The sequence below is a fragment of the Cyprinodon tularosa genome, unplaced genomic scaffold (genome assembly GCF_016077235.1).
Source record: "Cyprinodon tularosa strain WSP-4 unplaced genomic scaffold, ASM1607723v1 ctg73, whole genome shotgun sequence".
Taxonomy (NCBI): Eukaryota; Metazoa; Chordata; class Actinopteri; order Cyprinodontiformes; family Cyprinodontidae; genus Cyprinodon; species Cyprinodon tularosa.
In genome coordinates this window covers 910,466-934,476 of record NW_024039485.1, presented here as the reverse complement: position 1 = coordinate 934,476, position 24,011 = coordinate 910,466, and the positions used below count along the sequence as shown (strand labels likewise).

The following is a 24,011-nucleotide window of genomic DNA, read 5'->3' as shown; positions in this document are numbered from 1 at the left end:
CTTTTTGCATAAATAGTATCAATAAATATCTACTTTACACAATTGTTTTAAACAATTATCTATTTTATTTCTATCTTAAGGTTTAAAAATGAACAAATCTAAACCTTAGCAACATGAAAAATATATTTTCTTCCAAGAGATTTTGATATTTTTGGGCCAGAACCTTTCTTCTATTACTTTTTTCATCAGTTAATCACTTTATTACGATTAACTGACGAAAAAAGTAAGTAGTCCTTGTAATGACTTCTAAAAGTATTAATTGAGTCTTTATAATTTATTAGGAGCCATTCTGGAAATCCACAGTCTCAGGTTGCAGATTTCTGGTCTAGTCTACTAGTCAATGAAACAAACTAGAGAAGTTTATACATAGATATAGTTTTATTTTCTTAATAATGGCCTTCACCATAATGTATCATGTTCATATTAAAGTTCAACTCAAGAATTGGACAAACATGAGAGAAATCAATACTTAAGACTTTGTTTCTTAATTAGATTTTATTTTGGTTGTCTGGACAAACAGCAACCTCACAAATCTTTGTCAGAATCTTGAGTTTATTTTACCACACAGTGTCAATTCATAGCTTTATCATTTCAGCAATTTTCAGAAGAAAATACTGATTTAATTTTAGGAGAAAAAAGCTTCACTAAATGAAGCGTGAAATGTTAGCTTCTACAGCACGATAAGAATCATAAAACATTAATTATTTCATAGAAACAATCCACAAAATTAGAGCAGCTTCATGTTTAGAGGATGGAAACAATCTCTGCTCCACCGATGATGTCCTGGATGAAGTTTTTCAGCTTAAAGGTTGGAGCGTGTGAGCCAAGGAAACTCCTGCAAAAACAGACATTCCAATCATTAGCTTTTCTGAGCTGAGATAAAGTTCTTAATTTAGCTTTCATCTTCCAAGATCCAACTTCTTGTCTAAGAACATGAAATATATGTTAAACAACAATTTGATAACCCCACCTCACACATAGGGAGAGTTTTTCCCTCAGCTGTGGGGCTCTGAACCAGAGACATAGACCTTCATGCCACCTTCAGATTCGCCTGCCGAGGGGTTGCGTGGATACATTTAACATAAACACAGAGGGCCGTGCTTTCTAATTACAGGATCCCTGAAATAGAAAGGTCAGCTCAGAGCAAAATGGAAGGATTGTGAGGGGGATACACCAGCTCGGTTGTTCACCTAGGGTGCACAGATTAATGCTCAGTGTGGGATGTCGGTCTACAAAGCAGTGGGAGGATGAGACGAGGGTCGAGCTGTTTGATGCTATCCTGAACCGCGGCCCTCTTTGTCTTACAGCCCAGCCAGCTGCACAAGAACGAGGGTCTAAAATCCCTCGCCTTTGCCCTAACTGGCTTAGAATATTTGCAACATCTAGGGATACAATACAGAGAATTAATCTTTATATAATAATTATCTAGACTATGCTGATTTCTCTTTCTTTATATTAAACAAGTTCTTATTTAACAAATCTAAGAGAGTTTATTGGAATCCTGCTTTACTCATTCATGTAATACGTTTGGTGTTTATCATGCTTAAGATGTTACCGAGGTTACCATGTAAACGGGGAAGGTGGTTCCTCTCTAACCCACAGCGAGCCACATGAGTTAATGTCTGTCATTTTTAAACCTTATGCAGAGATTCATATCCCAGTTATTTATTTTCCTTTTTTTTTTGTCACCTTACTGTTAAACTTTAATATAAAGTGCTTGCAGAAAATAACTTATAACATTAAACCATTCCCCCCACTTAGTTATGTTACAGCCTTTTTCCAGATTGGATAAATGCATTTCCTCCAAATCCCATTTTTGATTTTTTTTTTTTGTTTTAGATTTTTTCACATTTATTACAAATATATATATATATATATAAAAAAGGGAAAATCATATTTACTGACATATTTATTCACAGCTCTGCTGTTGGCTGTTAAAGCCTCATGTGTTTTTGAAGGTGAAGCCACAAGCTTAGAAAACCCTCCTTAGGTGCAGCACATCTCAAATCCCTCAAAGGTCTGCAAAGAGGGATTAAACCCTGGACTCCATCCAATCAACTAAATACAGAGGTGGATGAAGCACTTAACAGTAGTTCTTGAGTGAAAGTATTAATACTCTAGTCAAATCTTACGCAACTACAAGTCAAAGTTATCCAGTTAAAAAACTACTCAAGTTAAAGTATTAAAGTACTCACTTTTGAAAATACTTAGGTATTCAAAATTACTAATAAAATGTTCTAATATCAGGCATGCAGGTGGCGTTGTTAGTTCACATGACCCATGTAAGGAGGCCTTAGTCCTCAACACGGGCGACCGGGGTTTGAATCTGGCCTGTGGTCCTTTCCCGCATGTCTCTCCCCCTCTCTCATACCCCCATTCCTGTCAGCCTACTGTCAAAAAAAACGAGCCACTAGTCCCTTCAAAACTAAAAAAAAAAAGAAAAAAATAGATTTCTAATATCAGTAAATTTCTGTGTAATTTTCAGGGTAACTTCAAAGAAGCTTATAACTTCCACAAACCACCTAATGTATTGATGCGTAGAACCACCTGCTGCAACTTCTACATCTGGTAAGAACGTTAGCATAAAAATGCCACAAAAAATAAGAACAGCTATTTTGATTAATATTTCTTATTCGAAAACAAACCAAAAAGAGAACAGGAGTGTCGTGATTTTCCTCAAACTCACTATGGATAGTTTAAGGTTTAAGGTTCAATCAATTACCACAAAAAAACTGAAACTGATTTGAGAATTCATCCTACTGAAAAACTTCACCATATGGAAACAACTAACACCTTAATAAAATGTACAAACTAACAATAATATCTGCCCTGAGTTTTTCACATTTGTCGAATGGCTGCTATCTTATAGGTTCAAATTGCATTTCCAGAAAGAAAAACAGCAACAGGAGATTACAATGCTAAGCTGAGTCGAAAGGAACAAGGAACTACTAGCTTCCTGGAAATGGAGTAGAAAGTACAATATTTTACTTTAAAATGTAGTGAAGTGAGAGGTTTAAGTAACCCACCAAAAAATTACTCGAGTTAAGTAAAGCTACTCAAAAAAAAAAAAAAAAAACTAAGAACCTAAGTACAGTACTCAAGTAAATGTACTTGTTACTTTTCACCACTGACTAAATATACCATAGGTGGACTCCATTTAACCTGCAGAAACATCTCGAAGGTGATTCATTGACAGGATGACCTCAGCTCAATTTGTAGCTTTACAGAAAAGGCTGTGAATGCTTATGGAAATGTGAATTCTTACTTTTCTGTTTTCAGTACGTTTGTAACAATTGCTCTTAACGTTGTCATTATAGGTTGTGTGTAGAATTTGGAGGACCGTTAACAATTTGATACCATTTAGAAAAGGCTGTAACTTTAATTTTGGAAAAAGTGTTTTTCATATGGGGTTTTATCTATACCAGCACAAGGGTATCAGTGTAAAACGGGATTTAAATTACTTTTTTTTTTAGATAGAAATCTCAAGAATGTGATGTGAAATCCCTAATTCTCTGTAAATAATGTTTCACTGCAGCTACAGCTGAAAGTCTTTTAGGGTTTACTTCCACCAGCTTAGCACATCTTAAGAATTTAACATGTTTATTATTCCTTGCATTATAACTCTAGCTTAGTCAAATTAAGAACAGCTATAAACATTAATTTCCAAATCCTGCCATGGATTCTGAACTGGATCTAGATTAAATTTTTGCATGAATGTGTTTTGATCTACAGCGTTTGTATTTGTTGTTATGTGGAAGGTAAAACTCCCATCCAGTCTCAAGTCATTTGCTGCAGGTTTTGTTTTCCGATCCCCACTGTTTGTTATTTCACTCCATCCATTTTCCTTATCAACTCTGAGCAGCTTCCCTGTGGATCTAACAGAGTGATGCTGCCAGTGTGATGTCCAATGTTTGTTTGTTTTTGTGACATATAACTTTTTGCGCATAGAACTTTTCTTAATGAAGAGAAAAAGAAGAGTGAAAAAAATTCTTTGACTACTACTAATATTTGCAAAAATAAAAAAACACCATTCTTTTCTTTGGACTTACTCATGGTGTGCTGCTTTGTTTTTGTAAAAATGTGGAGGAAATTCAAAAGGCATAAATCCTTTATATCCCCGACTAATCTACGTAGTTCATCTACCTGCTGCTTTCTATCAGATGACGGGTCAATCAGCACGTTGAGCAGACACGGCCTCTCCCAGTCATCCAGGCTGAGCTGCAAGGCGTCTTGCAGCTCCTCTGGGGTCCTGACCAGAAACCCTCGACCTCCAAACGCCGTCATCACTTCATCGTAGCGGGCCTCAGGCAGGAGGGCGACAGGAGGGGCCCTGAAAGAGAAGACGCTTTCGCTGTAACACACCTGAGAATACATAGGAACAAAAATTTGATTTATGAAAGACTCACACAGAAGTCAGGTTGCCCATTTTTGACATTTCTTTCCAAGTCTCAGGGTCTAATCCACTGTAAATACCGTTATTATTGACCACAATAACGATCACAGGCAGATTATACCTAATTTAAAAGAAAGACATAGCATTAAAGGTAATGCCTGCTGGTGCATATATATATATATATATATATATATATATATATATGTAGACATCATATATGAACACGGTGTAATGGACCTGCACATGGTCTCAACCTCCATGCCGGAGAAGCCGAAGGCGCTGTCTCCTTCCACGCAGACGACTCTTTGGGGTTTGATCTTGGTCCCCTCCACTGCAGCTGCTGCTATAGCAAAGCCAAGGCCAACTCCCATCGTTCCAAAGGTGCCGGCGTCCAACCTTCACATCACCATAGTGACCAAACACAGACTCTGACATTCAGACTTTATCCTGACAATTTAACCAGCACTCTATTGTTAGTGTGGAAAACCTTTAGACTAATGAATCTTTTATTCAGCATGGGAATAAAATCCATTGTCCCAACTGTTTTCACCACTGAGACGAGGTTTAGTCAACTCCTACGACATGTCCTAATGTGAGAGAATCGGACCATTTTGGGCTATTTAAACCCCAGACAAACAGAAACTCATAGATTGAATCATGAAGAAGCACAAAGACACTCTGAACAATTGAAAAATAGGTCTGAATTAGAAACACTTCAGTTTAACTTTTTAAAGGGATTTTTAAGGCTACCATTTTGCCTGTCATCTCTAAAGCAAAAATATTTATTCTAATTACCGGTAAATGTTTTCCCCCTAATTTTTAGTTAGAAATGATTATGCTGCAATAAAAGATGGGCATTTTTTTAAAAGAGATGCTAAGAAATGAAACTGCAGACCATCAAATATCAGGTATGTTTCAATTCAACTGTTTAAATTTGGATGAATAAAATAGAATATCCCTTTATTGTTCCACAATAGGGACAATTTTTGTGTTACAGCAGCAAAGATTATAGCAAAAGTGGTCACACAAGTGTGGACTTTAGAAAAGTGTATAAAAAATAACAGAATAGTGAAGAGTAAAAAAAAATAAATGAACAAATAAGTACTGTAAAGTATTTTTACAATATAAATACTGTGCACCTGGAGAATAAATAACCAATATACAGCTGTGGACATTTTTACAGTAATGGATATGTGAAAATAGCAGCAACATTAAAGCTGTGCAAAATGACAGCAGCATGTTATTAAACTGACTAAGACAGAACTGTGCAAAATCAGCATGAATGTAACAACTTATTGAGGTTGTTGGGAATAGTGATGGTTATAAAGGTGCTAAGAAATGTAACATTTCACTCCTTCTCTATTCAAATATCAGCTATGTTAAAATTCAACTGTTTAAATCTGGATTGCACAAGATAAGAAGAAAGATATATTTAATTTCTCATAAAATACCTTTCAATTTCCCAACATCAATGAGTTTTCCTCTATGCACCATAAGCCTTTATAATAGGCACCTTTAGTCAGTTTATGAGGGAGTAATTCAGGCTGATGCTCTGGTTGTGCACATGGCTGGGACACATTGTTCCCTGTTCTTCGACTGGCTGTTCTGCTGAGTCTTTATTAAAAGGGTTGATATCTACCCTGGGAAAGTATAAAAAGTCTCTCTTTGCTACAAAGATTTTTTGTTCAAAATAACTTTAATGTTTAGAACATTCTTTCCCTAGATGACTTTACGCTTCTAAACATAAGACCTGTGCTGTTCTTCTTCTCCCATCCATGTTCACAGCACTGATGGCACAAACATGTAAACAAAACAACCCTATGCTTCTTTAATACTGGAATTTCTCTCTTGAATTTAGGGCATAACTGTGTTAACTTGAATTTCTTTAATTATTTGTTAAACTTCTGCACTCAGCTCCATCAGTGCACGGCTGCAGCACCCGACGCTTTAGAAAGAAGCCGCCTCACCTGTGTCGGGGTAGGTAATTATTAAGCATGGTGCGTCCGATGTCCATGGTGTTGGCACCTTCGCTAACAATGATGCAATCATGTGGAAGCAACTGGGAAATGTGATGAAACACGGTGTAGTAGTTCATGGGCAATGTTCCTTTGAGGGCGAGAGCCTGCAAAGAATGCAAAAACTCCTATTAGGAATACCTCCAAAGGTAATGAAGCAGCAGGATGAGTGAGGGAAACACACCTTTGATATTTTTGCGTTAGCAGCAATCTTCTCTCTGAGTGTGCCCCACCACTCCGAGTTGGACGGATATCTCCAGCCATCATTGCGGACGCAAGTCAAAAGCTAAACGGCAGAGATCGGATTATTAAATCAGTCTCCAGCTACAGAAAATGCAAACAGGTGAATCTGTTGACAGACCTGAGCCACAACAGCACCAATGTCCCCCAAGAGAGCCACCCTTGGAGTCACGTTGTTTCCCATCTCCTCTGCGCAAAGGTCAACCTGCAAGAAGTTGGTGGTTTTATTTTACTCCAAAGCAGCAACAGGTTACTGCCTTTATACCAGGTTTTAGTGTGGCTTGATTCATGCACATTCACACACCTGAATGACCTTAACATGAGGGTTAAATCTGGGAGGCAGACCAAAATGCAGCATCCAGTTCAGCCTGGCTCCCAGCAGAAGCACCACATCTGCATGAAGAAGTGCTCTACGTAACAACATTACATTTATTTTATTGTTGTGGCAAAATATCAGTAAAATGTAGAGAGAAAAAAAACAGGTTCTTTAAAGGGTATGTAGCCAAACCTTTTTTATAATCCAGCATAACTTTTTTTGCAACTAGAAGACTATTTTAAAATCAAATTAGTAATCTATGGGTATATGCTTCCCTAGCTTATGAGCATAGCATGGTACAACAGATAATTAAAGAATGAATATGGATAAGAGCGTTTACTGTCATACCATCATAAATTTAAACACACAATATTTGCTAGATTAATGAGAACTGTGTTCTTTGCTAAAGAGGGTTAAAACGTAGTTTGCGTCACAGAACACTTGAGATGGCTGCTGTTAAACAAGGAATAAGTATGTAGAAAAGTACTTTATCATGACCACATGTTGGTGCTGTTGGGTATGTGTCATGCTGAGGGCCAAAGATGATAAACTAGCAGCTACCACTACAAGCTGCAGGCCTTTGGTTCTGAATTTAAAGGTGAAAGATCAACTGGTGGCCAAGAGGCAACCAACACAGAGCTGCAGAATGATCAATACAGGAAATGCAGGAATGTTCATTTGAAATTTGAAGTATTTAATCACTGTGAGAGCTTTCATGTTATACTAAGTTTCCTGTGTTTTCTCAGATGTGTTGGCAAGTGAGAAGATGATTTCTTCTTATATGTTTTCTAGACAATTAACTTCCGTTTTATCCAGATGTAGATCATGAGCAAACAATTCAGATTGAAAAATAAACTAAAATTCATTGTTATTACAGTAGCTTGATTAGCTAACTGTAGGTCGGAGGCGCTGACCTGGAGCGGGCGGCAGCAGCACAGTTGGGATGATCGTCAGGCAGGACTCCTTTCCCCATTGGTGTGGGGAGGAAAGGCAGCCCAGTCTCCTCCACAAACAGCCGCAGCACATCTTCGGCTCTGCTGTACGCGGCTCCTGTTTAGTAAAACAAACCCTCACAGAATCATTCTGCAAACAAATAAATTGAAATCTCTATCCTATCAGCAGTGATTGAAAGTTTGGCGGGTTTGAAAAAAGAACCCTTTCGTTGTATTACCCTTTCCAATGATGACTAACGGTGTTTTTGCTGCTTTCAGGACAGAGACGGCCTTTTCAATTGCATCGCCTGCAGCCGAGCTCACAGGAGGAGGTGGACAGCAGGGCACCTCTCTGCATCAGAGACACATTTATAATAATATTTAATACTTGAACCAGCTTCTCTACATGAGGATAGCTTAAATAAAAACGATGCAAGAAATGAAACCAACCTGACTTTGTTGCGTTCTATTTTAGCATTGACCATGTCCCCAGCAATGTCGACGTAAACAGCTCCTGGGCGACCATATATGCTGGTGCGGACTGCCTACAGGCGAACAGACATGGTATAATGTAGTTAACTTTTAAGAAAAACATGGATTTTACAACATGAAAAGAGATGACCTGTAAACACCTTTTCTATGACTGAGGGGATGGCTTCCAGACTGCTGGGCCTGGCAGATAACTTGCTGTATAGGCGGCATGCCTCCACCTGAGAACAGACAAAAAAAAGGAATCAGAACAGTGAATTGAATACAGAGAATAATCCACAAGGAGCACCAGAGACCTGAGGGAACTCCTGAAAGGCTCCTGTTGTCTCCTGGCTTCGATCAGAGGAGCCTCCAATCACAATCACCGGCCTGTAAAAAGATAAAAACCTACTTTACTGCACCGTGCAAAAGTATTCATATCACTTTAACCTTTTCCAGTTTTACGCTATTAAAACCTCAAACTTCAGTATCTTTTATCGGGTGTTTTGTGGTAGAAAAACACAAAGTATCATTTATCTATTTAGTGGAGGGTAGACCAGCTTTCTCTGCTGGGTTAAAATGTATCCACTCTTAACAAAACACAATCTTAGCTGGACTAAATCGTGTAGCTTTGACTCTTCCCTGCATTATTAATGAAGATTTGTACTGACTGAGTCCTTCTAATAATGAAAATAAAAGTTGAATCTCTAACACAGTCTCCGTTCTTTTGCAGCTTCTAAGACAAGTTATTAAGATCCATCCAGCATGAAGCTGCCATATTGGACCCCATTCACAAATTAGTAGCCTAATCAAAGGTATTAAGTCATAAAGATCCCGGTTACATATAAACGCTGCACTACTCAGATTTTCATATGTCAAAAACAATTAAAAACTATGCATTACAACACTAACTGAAAGAAGATGAAAACAATGCATTATATTGATCCCAGACTTGAAGAACTATTGAAATTGAAAGGTAAATCCAATGCAGTATTCATTATTTTCTCCCTTTTATTGTCAATTTTTTGCAATTTTTATTACTATTCTATTTTTATTCATAATTCTGTTTTAAACCCTTTTTATCTGTGATACAGTAACTATTTACCCTGTATTATAACTCCACTAATGTATATAAAATCCATTTCCTAACTTTCCTGCATAATCTGTATATAGTTTTCATATTTATTTTTTATAGCCTCTTACAATTAGTCTCTGTTTATGTATACCATTTATAGTCCATACATACATAGTCTCTGTACACATATAAATATTTATATCCTGTATAGCACTTCTGGATAGATGCAAACTACATTTCGTTGCTTTGTACTTGTGACAGTTAAATGACAATAAAGTTGAATTTTACTCTATTCTATTGTGAATCTCTTTGCAAAGCATGTTTTTTTATGTGCTATATTATTATTATTTTTTATTAATTAAATTGCTAATTTTGCTCACCTTCCCGTGTTGCTGTTCCATTTAAAACCCTTAATAGGACACTCAGTGAAATACTTTGAAAATAAAAAATTTCCAGTCAATAGTGTAATTGAATCCAGGACCAGACCTTATTACCTTTGTTACATTCCAAAAATATGGATATTTTGACGTTAAAAATTAATGTCAGTGTAATAACAGGAGGCACCAACTTGCCTCAATATATTAAGAAAACTAACAAAAGTGTGTCTACAAGAAATTAATTTAAAAAACACTCAGAGAGTGAAAGGAACACATTTTTTTTTTTTTGGTCCAACATAACCTTAGAGACATTAATGCTGATACTAGCACTTACATTTTTTAGTTTATATACCTGAATATATTTGCTAATTTGGCTTATTAACTTTTTTAACTTTTCAATGAGCTTTTTACCTTTTATTTTCTTGAATTTTTAGCTTTTGCTTTTCAACTTAATTTCCAGTAGGTAATATATCATTCAAGGACTCATCTAATTGGTCAAATGCCAAAATAAAATGTACAGCCATGTAGCAGGATCTTTGCTGAATGGCTGGATATAGATCTAGTGCTTCTAGACCTCACTGAGGGGTGGGGATTAGTAAGGCAAGTGATCAAAAGGGATTATAAAGAGTTAAAATCCCCCCAAAACCTAAATGTAAAAAAAAAAAAGAAACTTAATGAATAAAATGTGTAGTGAGAGCATGTCAAAGCTTTGTTTATTGTTTCTAGTGTACCAGCAGTTCATGTTAGCGTTGGCCATCCCCCCCAGTGCATGGATGAGTCCAGGTCCAGACACCACCAGGCAGGCTCCTGGTCTGGATTCACACATCAGATCAACAATAAGCAACATGTGGATAAAGTGACACAGCAGCTGTGCACATTGTTCTGTTCAGCAACCCAAGCACTTACCTCCCTGTTATGTATCCAACCGCAGATGCAGCATAGCACGCCTGTTGGAAGACAACCATAAATGAACATGATGCTAATGGTTTAGTCAAACACTGAGCTTCTGTCATTACCGCCTGCTCGTTCCTCATTCCCACATATTTGACCCCAGCAGCCTGAGCAGCCATGGCCACTTCTATCACAGGAACACCAACTATCCCAAACATGAACTCCACTTTCTGCAGGATGGAAAACAGCTCGGAATTACATTAACGCCAAAAAGTTTGAGGTTTGGCAGTTGGACAAGTTTTTTTTTTTTTTTTTTACCCAGACCATGAACTCTGACACAGTTCTGGTGCATTAAAGCTACATTTCAACATCTTACCTGAGTCTTCAGAGACTCAGCAATGAGCTGAGCGCCTGTCACTTCGTCCATGACTCCTGAGAAATCCCTTTTAATCCTTCGGTTTATTAAACTTGGGCTAATAACTCAAACTAATGTCATAGCTTTAACTCTTTGGAACCTAGAGCGCCTTCGACACGCCCATTTTGGTTTATTTCCGGATTACGGACCAATCAGAAGCCCAGGCCCTCCCCCACTGCTGATTGGTTCTTTGTTTAGAAGCACTACAGCCCTCTGCTAAGTAAAATAATCGGGTGTTAGCGGCGTCTCAGTCTAGCAAAATTCTTAATCTTTCTCCAGACAATTTAAAATGTTAAATTAATTTTTTTCTCTTAACATTTTTTTTAAAATCAATCTTCTGGGACAAGTATCCACCATGTGGTAAATTGAATACAATTATAGGCAATACAGAAAAAAAAGACTCGTGCTCCTTATTAAATAACTCATTTATTACTCATAAAATATACAGCAATCTCAGTACTGAAAGAACTCAATGCAATTTTGAATTCACAGTAGAAATTTCTATGTACATGCTAGTTTCATTCCTCTTCAAGAAAAAGCAAGGGAAAGAAATGAAAATCTTCCCATTCTATCGATTCTAACAAATGTACACACTTCCAGTTAAAATAGTATTTTAATGATCAAAACTGTGAGTTTCTGCATTCTGGTATAAGAGTCTTGTTTTGTTTTTTTGTTGTTTTTTTTATTTAAGTTAAAGCAAGCAAAACTAATATTAGAAAGAACAAACGTCACTTGGAAGAAAACCAAATGCTTTCCAAAATGCAATTATATTCATTTTCAGTGTTTCTCATGTCCAAGCAGAGCCAGAGATTCCTCAGTGCCAGATCAGTGGTTAAACTCACCAAAAGCACACTTTCACAGCTGCCTCTCCAAACCCATTTTTTTAACTTAGAAGGCACAAAATGAACAAACAAAATGAACCAAAAGTGTACAAATAATTAGTCATTTCAATTCTAAACTGTGATGAAGAGGTGAATATACAAAGGTAAGGTCGATCTCTAATAACCTGTCACATGTAACAAATGTCTGAAATTTACTCAGGATAGTGAATCAGCCATTTAAAATAAAAAGGGAGTTTAAGACATTTAAATTTGTTTATTAAAATTTTGATTTTTGAAAAATACAGGACCCCCCCAATATGAAGTACAAGCTTTAAATTCATTATGACAGATGTAGTGTGCAGATACTGGATGGAAACTACTCTCTTTATCCTTACTGATCAGAAAAACCCAACTGAAATCAAACTTAGTCATTTACGTAGTTAAAACAGAGTTAAAACTCTTTTGGTCCCTCTTGGTGTAACTATCCATGGTGTGCACACACACCTTTTCAGCATGTTATTGCCTTAAAACAGCTGCCTTCTGCCAGACAACATCAGTTTCTAACACTTGAAGAGTCAGCGTTGGTAAAGCAGTGGTTACTGAGCTCCAGTATCAGCTGAAGGGCACCTTGTGCTGGATAAGGTTGGGATGAGCATGGGCCAGCCTGTTGCACCTCCTCCCTTCTTTTGCTCTCCAGTGGAGACTCTCAAGGCTCCTGTTTAGGAGATTGCGTCTTGAGAAGCCCTCCCAAGCTTGTGGTAGGTGATTCTTTTTGTTTTTAAGACACAGTGTATGTGCTTGTGCATTCAGCGCCATTCCTCTTTTGCCTGCTTCAGTACGTCTCGGAATCCGAGTCATTGAGTTCTTCGTCTTTGTAGAAGCCGTCGTGATGGCTGATGTTGTTGAAGCTGCAGTAGGAGGTGTGGTCGCTGCGCAACGTTGGCAGGCTGTCGAAGGTGGCGCTCTTGGAGGGGCTGGTGGTGTAGTGGTTAACGGCACTGAAAGGAAGGGTGGGCGCCAAGGTGCAGGGTGACACAGGCATCATGGTGGCCAGGATGAGAGCGAGGCAGTCTGCAACGTCTTTGTTAGGGGCACAAGCCAAGGCGGGCGTGTAACCTGAAAAACAATGAGGCATACAGGATATTAACAAGCCAAGGAAAATTACCAATAGTTCCTAGCAAACCTAAATGTCTCCAAAATCTGACAAACTTTGGTGCAAATTAATCAGGCTCATTACTGTAAAACACTTTATATAAGTAACATTTCTAAAACATATCAAATGCCAATCCTTTCTCTCTGTATTAACAGATAAACAAAAGCCCAGTATAAGCTCTTTTGGTGTCCCGACAACAGCAAATACAGGTGGGAAAGCTTTTGCAACATCAGGAGGAAAGAAAAAGGAAAAAAATCAAGCAGGTTGTTGAGAAAAGTTTCCACTTTGGAGAGTGTAACGAGAAAGCTCATTTCAGTCACTTTTATCCAGGATCTTGTTCTTTTGCTCATGATCTAGATTTCATGACCATAGGTGAGGGAAGAAATTAATGATCTCCTGTTCCATTCTCCCCCCTCCCCATAACAGGACCCAGATACTTGAACTCCTCCACCTGAGGCAGGAACTCTCCTCCAAGCTGAAGGGGAAATTTCTCCAGTCGAGAACCATGGCCTCAGACCTGGAGGAGCTGATTCTGATCCCAGCCGCTTCACACAAAGTTGACCAGACGTTAGCAGACCCTCACTACTTGTTTGGGCCTGATGAGTCAGTCCTGCTTCCTCCTCTTCCAGCATAGTCAGATCACCATCAGGTGGTGATTGGTGATAGCTCCGCCCCTCTTTTCACCCGAGGGTCCAAGACATTCAGCCGAAGATCGACTACAAAGATCACTGGCATCCAACCTAGGGTTGTCCTGGTGCCTACTGTAACAATGGACATCCTTATATTCGAAAATAATTTCCATTATGGACAATTCTTGACTTAAACAGAAGCCCAAAAATGAAACACCACTCAGACTCAGAGCTGGGGGTCTGTTCCTTCTGATCATGCCCATCCAGGTGGAGGAACATGATCAAAGACCGTCCCCTTACTCAAAGGCGAACGGATGCAGCCCTCTCATCCACTGGTTTAAACTCCAACATGAGGCGGCTAAGCTCGGGCGAGACAAGCAGACCCACTCCAGCCCTGCGACTCTCCCACCTCAATAGAAGAGTCCAGATACTCTTAAGGAGCTGGCTTCCAGCGGCAGGTCATGTGTGGAGGTGAGCCTGACTTAGATCTGGGCGATACACTGAATATATACCATTACCATCATGCACTACAATAACCAGCAACAATTTTCCCATGTTGGTAAAATAAATAAACCTAGTTTTGCTTCTTTTTAATCTGTGTTCGCTGATGGCTGGTATTTCCTTCCCCTTTAAGAAACTGCAGCATATGGGGAATCATGTGACTCCACTGATCCAGTCAAAAGCGTAAACAAAGAGAATGGCAGATGAGCCCAGTAAAGAAGCGTCTAACACAGCTGTAAACGAAATCAAATCAGTTACTCTGGTGGAGCCGAGTTAGAGCAGAGATAAAGCTGAGCGCGCAGAGAAGAGGTTGAGCGTGCGGCAGAAGGGTTGAGTGAGGGTGTGTGAGTTTAAACGATCACATTGTACACACTGCATGTTCAGTTCCGTGGCACCAAAATTACACCATAGATGTTGAGCAAAAGAACACAAAATGCAAAGTTTTTCTAAAAACTGGGGGGACAACCCAAAGTAACACATCCAATCTTCACTATCTACAGCACAACCAGGCTGTTGCGTTCAAAGATGTGCAAAAGGATCCTTTAACTTTGCGCAAAAAAGTTTGCAAGAAAGGAAACATTTTTCTCCTGTTCAATGAGACATTTTTTAACCTGAACGGACACAAGACTTTAAAGGGGTCATAGAATGATTATATAGGGTATTAGTTGCTGGTCCTTAAGGTCTCTGAACAGGGTGTGTGACATTCCTGACTCCCCTGAACATTTGGCAGTTCAAGTGACTAAATCTATCTAATGCGACAGCAATAGCTTTTCTTGCATGTAAACTATTCAGCGATCAACTGCCAGGAGTGAATGATCTCCTACTGCTACTCCTGCCTGAATCAAGACAAAGGAGCAGCAAGTCTGCACAGAACCACATTTAAGAAATCTGTCCTGATTGATCAAGTTCATCTTAATATGCAGCGTTAAACCAATATCATTCCAGCTTTCTCCTTTGGTTTATCCTTGTTTTTTTTTTTTCTCTATCTGAAAACAGGTATTTAAACCTCTATAGTTACAATTATTTGATCTGTGTCAACTGCTAAAAAGTCTGCAAATCCAGTCTCCTCACACTTGGTGGGTGTTACCTGGCAGAGCAACCTGTGGCAGATGGCTACCTACCCTGCATGGGATGCAGCCTGAGGTCTCTCCCTGCTCAAACAAAATCATTGCTCTCCATTATCTGAAGGTTTCCTTCATGTTCTGCTACACTCAGCTTATAAAAACAATGTGCATAACATATTGACTTAAGTACTGAATTAGTCACTACAAGAAATGCAAAACAAAATAAAATAAATTGCATATAATTATTCTAGTGTAATGATAAAAAAAAAAAAAACACATTTTGTATTGATCTCCATTAAAAAGCAAAATGTTCACTAAATTAAGACAAAGATATTTGGATGACTTAGGGAAATGCTTATTTTTAATTATAGACTTCCAACATAATGTGTTCTACATAAATATACAAAAGGAAATGACTCTCCATAACACTTTCATTGAGACTTAATGCTGCTACAGAAATCCAATTTTTTCTTGTAGATGGGATACAATTAAAATTTTTAAAATAACACCTACGTCCTAATGTCAAAATGAAAACAACGTAGCCCTACTAACAAAAAGAAATGTTGGAGGAAAAACAAGAATATCTTTACAGAAAGCCTCAACACCTAAATAAGTGAGAGTGGTTACCGTTTTCATCGACCGCAAGGACACTGGCTCCCTTTGCAAGCAGCTCCTGCACCACCACAATCAGCCCATTTCTTGCAGCCACGTGGAGGGGTCTTTAAACAAAGAGATATCCAGCTCTGTTAAAAAGCCGTTTTTGTTCAAAGCTTTGGACGGATCGATAAAGAGCTAAATGATGCATACGTCTGTAAGGCGGCGTTTGTAGCATTTATGAAGTTTCTGTCTGTAATCTTCTCCAATATCAACAAGGCACTGGTTTCATGTCCCTGTAGATGTAGATAGCCACAAAAAAAAATTAGATTACACGCAAAAAAATAGTGATCAAAGCATGAAATACTTGCAGTGATGTAAACACTACAGACAGATGGTCAGGCATACCTTACTGCAGGCCAGATGTAGTGCAGTGTTCTTTGCAGCGTCCTGTAGAGTGAGATCTGCTTTTGCACTGCTGACCAGTAGCTCTACGCAGGGTAAACACAGTGAGTCTAATCTGATGTTCCATTGTTTATTTTGTACCACATAGGAATCATATTGTTTTAAAAAAACTGGAATTCGTACCGACAGCGTTGGTCTGACCGTTCTCAGCAGCCATCATCAGCGGGGTCTTTCCTGCAGCATCAACACAGTTGACCTGAGCGTTGTGGCTCAGCAGCAGCTGTAGACACTCCACATGGTCTGTGAAGGCAGCGGCATGCAGGGGGGTCCTGAGCACAGAATATTAAACAAGGAGTTCAAAATCATCAGATATTGCAAATTGAAGTATTTCACTCTGATTCACGTGAACAGTAACCTCTTTACTCTCTGATGCTAAAATCTTTATGATAAGGTGTACCTGTTTTTGCTGTCTTTAGAGTTGACAATAGTAGGACCTAAAGTGTCTATCAACATCTCAGCTGCACCTTCATTGTCCCGGATTCTGAATAGTAAAAAGACAAAAAAATAGAAAAGCAGCCCCAGGGTTATTTGTTTGTTTAAAAGCTGAGCTTTCTAACACATTAAGCCAAACCTAAACAGGCACTTACACAGCACAGTGGAGAGGACTGAAAGAATTGCCTTCAGCCTTGTGGAAAATCTCTTGTTCGAGCAAAACCTCCACACATGTATCATGGCCTATGGGAGAGAGCATCAATTAAAAACAAAAATTTAATCTTTATTTAGTTAAAAACATCACATTTATCATTTGGGTGCATAAAGACATTGAATCGAAAAATAAATCAATAAAAAGCATTTTAGTGCTGCATCTTCTCTGCTAAATCAGCAACATGCTTGCATTTAAGTGCCTACATGCTACAACATCAGGTTTACATTTGTGTATATCAATTTGTATTTATTATTGATTGCTCGGTTTAAATGGTCTTTAAACCTTCTTGTCTGTACCATTGTAGCAGGCCCAGTGCAGTGGGGTGTAGCCTTGGCTGTCTGTTAAGGCAGGCAGTGTTTCCACTGATTGGGCAGCATGCAAAAGGCCTCCGAGTACCCCAATGTGTCCGCAAGCCGCTGCCAGGTGGATCGGCGTGCGCCCTTTACAGTCTCGTACCAGGGCGTTGGCGCTGTGCTGAAGTAAGGCCTCCACACATTCCTCGTGACCGGTCACAGACTAATGACAGGAGAAATGCTTTTATTGATTTTTTTCTGAGCATTTTATTTCTGGAGTAAGAACAAATCTCTGCACAAAGGTAGATAAAATTATAAAATAAAAAAATAGTTTGACTTCTCTTAAGTTTAAAATCTGCATATCTCAGCGAACCCATACCTTAGAAAACATAAAATGAAATTCAATAAAATGTTACAGAACACCATCTGTGAAATATACTTTTCCTTTCCAGCAATTTAAACAACAAGAAAAGCTTACATTACCCTTTGCTCAATTTAAAGCTTTAAGAAAACCGTATAATTTAAAGATAATCAGACATAATTTAATTTAAAACAGCAGCAGCACGCAGGTTAAGTGCACCCTTGTTGGATAAAAACAAAACATAAAACAACAGGTAATAGCACTGAAGGGTTTGCACATCACAAAAATGAAACAGAATCTGCCTTTTCTCAACTCTGCTTTGACAGATTGTAGACATTTTCTAATCAATAATAATCTAATGCTGTCTTAGCACCCTGTCCTCATGCAGGTTTCCATGGAACTGCTCAGCGAAGGTGATAAATATCCGAGTAAGGCAAAGGGGGACATAAGGAAACTACCGTATTTTCACGACTATAAGGCGCACCTAAACGTCTTTTTTTCCCCTCAAAATGTGCGGTGCGCCCTTTGGTGCGGTGCGCCCTATGTGTGTTGTAACTGCGACTTTTGAGACCACCTCATTGAGGAGATGATGAAAGAGTGGCTGAATGTAAGGAGACCAGGTGTTTTTTTTTTCCACTCATCACCATCGCTGTTAATATGTAACTCCATGCGTGCCCATCTCACAGCTGATGTGAAAAACATGGGGAAACAAATTAACCCTGTGCTCACTGTTCAACCGCTCGACATCGGTGTGAACCGGACCCAGCAGGTGCAGCAGAAGCAGCGAGTTTACATGCAAAGTCAATGGTTGACGCGCGTATAGGTGCAGCAAAAGGTCCTGTAGCGCGTTTTGAGCAGCAGGAGCGTTTAAGCATCTGCTAACGCGCTGCTGCTGCTCGAGATGGAAAAATTGAAGTTTTGCTGCTGGACGCGCCGCATCAACCAATCAGAGAAGCTGATCTGGGAGCTGACAGCGAGACAGACACAGCGCTCTGATGACATATGATATTAACGCAAATGGAAAAGGCTGGATGGATGAGGAGATGATGAAAGCGTAGCTGAGGGAGGTGTAGCCTATGTGAGGAGACCAGGTGGTTTTTTCCACGCATCACCATCGCTGCGTGCCCATCTCACAGCCGATGTGAAAAAAAAAGGTGAATCAAATGAACGCTGTGCTCGCCGTTATCCCGGGGGGTCTGACAAAGGAGCTTCAACCGCTCGACATCGGTGTGAAGCGGCCGTTCAAAGTAAGGCTGCGAGCGGCGTGGGAGCGATGGATGACCGACGGAGACCACAGTTTCAGGATAAGTGGAAGGCAGCGCCGGGCAAGTTACGCCACAGTTTGCGGATGGATTGTAGATGGACTAACGTGTCTGCTGGCTCTGTTGTACAAGCTTTTGCAAAAGCCGGCATTATTTCTGAGGAGCTGCGCTGCACGGAAAGTGACTGACAGCGAAGAAGGGGAAATTGGCATGTCTGATTTAGCGCAGCTGTTTTATTCAGAAACAGAGGATGATGACTTTGATGGGTTTGATTAATACTTTGTAATAAATACATGAATAAAGCACAATCATACTCAGTTTTGCTCCCGCTCTATTTTTCTACCTGAAAACTTAATTCAACAGCAGCCTCTGGGCGGGTCTCCTCCTCTTCACCGCGGTGGCTGGCAGGTGTTTTTTCATCTAAATAATCTAAATCTTGCAGCTATATTTGCTGTGATCAGTGGGAATAAAGTAGTTTTAATATGTTTTTAAGTGAGAAAGTCCACCTGAAAACTTAATAATTGCAGTCAGTTCATCCAGATTATCTATTTCTGTCGGAGGCGCTCAGACCCCCACATACCAGCGGTGCGCCGACAGGAGAAATCCTTTCATCAGCAGCCTCTAGGCTGGGCAGCCTCCGGGTTCACGCGGTGGATGGCAGGTGTTTTTCATCTAAATAATTTAAACTGCAGGCACCCATAAAAGCGAACATATTCCGTCGGCAGGTTTCAGGATTTTAGGTTAATTTAGGAGTGATCAGAGCGCTGTGTCATCTGCGATGTGTCTGTCTCACGGCCAGCTGCCAGGTTTGATTAATACTTTGTAATAAATACATGAATAAAGCACAGTCATACTCAGTTTTGCCCCCGCTGTATTTTTAAATACGCAGTAGAGGTATTTAAATGTAGTAGAGGACATGTACCTGTATATAAAAAACGCGCCCTATAGTCCGGTGCGCCTTATGTGTGTGTTAAATACAGAAATGGGACACATAACTGAGAGTGCGCCTTTTAGTCCGGTGCGCCTTATGGTCGTGAAAATACGGTAGTAGTATATACAATAGTTTTCTTTATTTTCATGACTATGAAAATTGTAGGTTCACACTGAAGGCATCACAACTATCAATTAACACATGTGGTCGTTGTATACTTAACAAAAAAATGTGAAACAACTAAAAAATATGACTTATATTCTAGGTTATTCAAAGTAGCCACCTTTTGCTTTGATTACTGCTTCGCACAATCTTGGCATTCTCTTGATGAGCTTCAAGAGGTGGTTTTCACTTCACAGGTGTCCCCTGTCAGTTTTAATAAGAGGGATTTCTTGCCTTATAAATAGAGTTGGGACCATCAGTTGTGTTGTGCAGAAGTCAGATGGAGACACAGCTGATAGTTCTACTGAATAGACTGAATAGACTGTTAGCAGCTAAGTAAAGGAAAACGAGTGGCCATCATTACTTTGAGAAATTAGGGTCAGTGAGTCCGTAAAATTGGCAAAACTTTGAAAGTGTCCCCAAGTGCAGTCGTAAAAACCATCAAGCGCTACTAAGAAACTGGCTCACATGAGGAGCGATCCAGAAAAGGAAGACCAAGAGTCACCTGTGCTGCAGAGGAGAAGTTCATCCGAGTCACCAGCCTCAGAAATGGCAGGTTAACAGCAGCTCAGATTAGAGACCAGGTCAATGCTACACAGAGTTCTAGCAGCAGACACATCTTTAGAACAACTGTTAAGAGGAGACTGTGTGAATCAGGCCTTTATGGTAAAATAGCTGCTAGGAAACCACTGCTAAGGGAAGGCAGCAAGCAGAAGAGACTTGCTTGGGTTAAAGAACACAAGGAATGGACATTAAACCATTGGAAATCTGTGCTTTGGTCTGGTCCAAAATTGAGATCTTTGGTTCCAACCATCGTGTCTTTGTGCGACGCAGAAAAGGTGAACGGATGGACTCTACATTCATGGTTCCCACTGTGAAGCATGGAGGAGGAGGTGTGATGGGGTGGGGGTGCTTTGCTGGTGACACTTTGGGAGATTTATTCAGAATTGAATCTTGCAGTGGCATGCTATTCTAATTGATTTGCGTTTAGTTCGCCCATCATTTATTTTTCCAACAGGACAATGACCCCAAACACACCTCCAGGCTGTGTAAGGGCTATTTGACCAAGAAGCAGAGTGATAGGGTGCTGCACCAGATGACCTGGCCTCCACAATCACCGGACCAGAACCCAGTCGAGATTATTTGGGGTGAGCTGGACCACAGAGTGAAGACAAAAGGGCCAACAAGTGCTAAGCATCTTTGGGAACTCCTTCAAGACTGTTGGAGAACCATTTCAGGGGACTACCTCTTGAAGCTCATCAAGAGAATGCCAAGAGTGTGCAAAGCAAGACATATTTTCAGGTGTTTCACACATTTTTTGTGAAGTATATAATTCCACGTGTTAATTGATAGTTCTGATGCCTTCAGTACATACACATATAAAGAGTTTTCCTTACCCCTCTATGTAATGCTGTCCTCCCCCATTTGTCTTTGGCTTCTACATTGGCTCCCTTGTTAAGAAGAGAATACACACAGTCTGTGTGTCCACTCAGGACAGACAGCATCAGTGGGGTCCTAAAACATAACAGAGAAAAAAATGTAAGCAATAGTTTTTTATTGTAAATGTGTAAAAAACACCCAGAAATCTCTCTGCTTACTGGCCGTTCCCATCTTGAATGTCGACAGCACTTTGAAGATCAGCATTTCCAATCAGCAAACGTAAACATTCTGAATGACCATTAGTTGCTGCAGAAAAAGAAAGACCACATGTATTACTATATGCAATGATGCAGATGGACCAGTCTTCAATCCTCAGACTACAAACCTGCAGCATGTATAGGGGTTCGCTTCTGGACAAAATCTTTGACCAAGATGGAGGCTCCCTGGTTGATAAGGACGTCCACACATTCTACATGGCCTTTAAAGGCAGCCAGGTCTAAGGGCGTCCGTCCTTGGCTGTTTCTAACATCCAAATCCAGCAGAGACTGCACCAGAACCTCCATCGCTTGGTGGTGACCATGGTATGCCTGTAAAAATATTAACATATGGTCATGTCAAAGTTGATAATATTAGCAACATAAAAGTTATTAACAGATAAAAAAAAGAACAGCTTCTGCTTTGTTTTTGTCAATCTCACAGATCTGTCTAATTTTCAATTGAGCTTCCTAAAATATTACTGAGCATAAAAAAAACTGGTCTGGAAAAGTTGTGTAACAGCTGACATAAATTGAGATTATAGTGGTTCAAACAACCACAGCAAGAAAAGTAATGAATTCTAGACTAATTCCATTTTCTTTTGTATATAACACAAAACCCAGCAGAACAGGGGGCTCTGAGGGACCATCTGCCTACTGACATTTAGCCACTGTCCACCAGTATAGGTTATAAGACACCTTTGTTGTATTTAATGGGATTTTTTTCAACATGGACATTTCAAACATCGCAAATTCAGACCTCTTTGGCTTCCCAAAGTTTTATTTCACTCCATAATAAAACAGTCCTCCGAGCTCTTTCTGCCCATCATTACTCATTCTTTTATTGCTGTGTTGCAGAGTGCCCCTGCAATATTCATTTAGCTTCTGACTATGCTAATTACAATACCTGGTGGTCTTTTCAGTGGCATTAATTACACTCAAGCTGATGCATAATAAAGCAAATCTTACGTTCTGGCTACTTGATCTCCATTGATTTAGCTGGGAAAATTAACAAGTAAATCAAGTTCTATTTATTTTGCTTTAGGCCTGGGCAAAAAAAAAAAAACTTGATTCAATGAATTAATTCGAAATTTTTGTAGCAGATGATAAAAAATCAAAAAAAAAAAAAAGATTTTTTTTTTTTGTTTAACGCCACAATTTAGGTTCCCCAGAGCTTCTGTAGCTGAGGTATTACTCCCACGGTGCAGTACGGCAAGTGACATCATGGCTACCAGTGAGAGTGGGAAGTTAGTTCTGAGAAAAGGAATAAAATCATCTGTTTTGGAACTGATTTGGGTTTGCTGCAACAGATGTGGAGCAAGACACCCCACACTGCAATGTTTGCCTAAAAGCAGTCACAATTAAAGGCAGCAGCACCCTTTTCAGCATCTCAAACACAGGCATCCAACAGAATATGAAAAATGCCGCTCTCTTCTGGACGAACAACCCGAAAACAAACCGACAGACCTGAATTAGAAGCCTAGGCTGAAAGGTGATAAAAACAAACATACCATACTTCCACTGGAAATGTTTGTGGAAGCTAGGGTAATTAGAAAGACGGTTGGCTTCAGCTATAATGATGGGAATTTTCTGATGGTAAAAAGCGGATGTTCTCATCATGGAATGTTTTTATTATAAATATGCTGGATTACTTTTTATCTGTGGACCCTTACGGACAAATGAAATATCAAAAAATCTAAGATTGGATTTATAACACGGTCTCAGGATCGCTTCAAAGGTAGGAAGTTGAAGCTTTATTTTAAAAATTCCAATTTAACATGCTACTATATCTTTAACTGTGCTTTGGGACTCATGGTGTCCATAAAATGAACTATCCAGTTGAAATATGAAGAATCTAAGCTTTCTAAGACTGTATAACATGTCTATAATGGTAAAAAATTAACTGCTGTTATTTTCATGCGTACTGCTGTTTTTAATGTACCGTATTTTCACGACCATAAGGCACACCGTACTAAAAGGCGCAGTCTCAGTTATGTGTGCCATTTCTGTATTTAACACACACATAAGGCGCACCGGACTATAGGGCGCATTTTTTATATACAGGTACATGTCCTCTACTACCTTTAAATACCTCTACTGCGTATTTTAAAAATACAGCGGGCCCAAAACTGAGTATGACTGTGCTTTATTCATGTATTTATTACAAAGTATTAATCAAACCTGCGAGCTGGCCGTGAGACAGACACATCGCAGATGACACAGCGCTGTGATTACTCCTAAATTAACTTAAAATCCTGAAACCTGCCGACGGAATATGTTCGCTTTTATTGCCGGTATCCTGGTGCCTGCAGTTTAAATTATTTAGATGAAAAACACCTGCCATCCACCGCGTGAACCCGGAGGCTGCCCGGC

General features: G+C 39.4%; 2 protein-coding genes across 3 annotated transcripts in view; both read right to left on the bottom strand.

Moving 5' to 3' along the window:
* Positions 1 to 359: 359 nt before the first annotated feature.
* hacl1 (2-hydroxyacyl-CoA lyase 1) lies at positions 360 to 11,268 on the bottom strand. Its single transcript, XM_038269419.1, has 17 exons — positions 11,084 to 11,268; positions 10,833 to 10,937; positions 10,723 to 10,763; positions 10,548 to 10,628; positions 8,682 to 8,754; positions 8,529 to 8,606; positions 8,347 to 8,441; positions 8,136 to 8,248; positions 7,879 to 8,014; positions 6,953 to 7,058; positions 6,770 to 6,853; positions 6,593 to 6,694; positions 6,361 to 6,515; positions 4,631 to 4,789; positions 4,407 to 4,514; positions 4,144 to 4,330; positions 360 to 835 (listed from the first exon to the last, which is right to left on the bottom strand). The coding sequence occupies exons 1-17, from the start codon at positions 11,132 to 11,134 to the stop codon at positions 803 to 805; spliced, it is 1,707 nt and encodes a 568-aa protein (XP_038125347.1). The 5' UTR covers positions 11,135 to 11,268; the 3' UTR covers positions 360 to 802.
* Positions 11,269 to 12,775: 1,507 nt separating this feature from the next.
* The window catches only part of ankrd28b (ankyrin repeat domain 28b), a 29,382-nt gene continuing 18,146 nt past the window's right edge, over positions 12,776 to 24,011 (bottom strand). For both annotated transcript variants that reach the window (XM_038269498.1, XM_038269497.1), the window contains exons 18-28: positions 21,770 to 21,971; positions 21,603 to 21,690; positions 21,402 to 21,519; positions 17,292 to 17,511; positions 16,937 to 17,024; positions 16,747 to 16,830; positions 16,473 to 16,618; positions 16,293 to 16,375; positions 16,098 to 16,180; positions 15,918 to 16,009; positions 12,776 to 13,059 (exon numbers count right to left, since the gene is read on the bottom strand). In XM_038269498.1, the coding sequence (XP_038125426.1) occupies positions 12,776 to 13,059; positions 15,918 to 16,009; positions 16,098 to 16,180; positions 16,293 to 16,375; positions 16,473 to 16,618; positions 16,747 to 16,830; positions 16,937 to 17,024; positions 17,292 to 17,511; positions 21,402 to 21,519; positions 21,603 to 21,690; positions 21,770 to 21,971 (1,488 nt within the window). The remainder of the gene's footprint in view (positions 13,060 to 15,917; positions 16,010 to 16,097; positions 16,181 to 16,292; positions 16,376 to 16,472; positions 16,619 to 16,746; positions 16,831 to 16,936; positions 17,025 to 17,291; positions 17,512 to 21,401; positions 21,520 to 21,602; positions 21,691 to 21,769; positions 21,972 to 24,011) is intronic.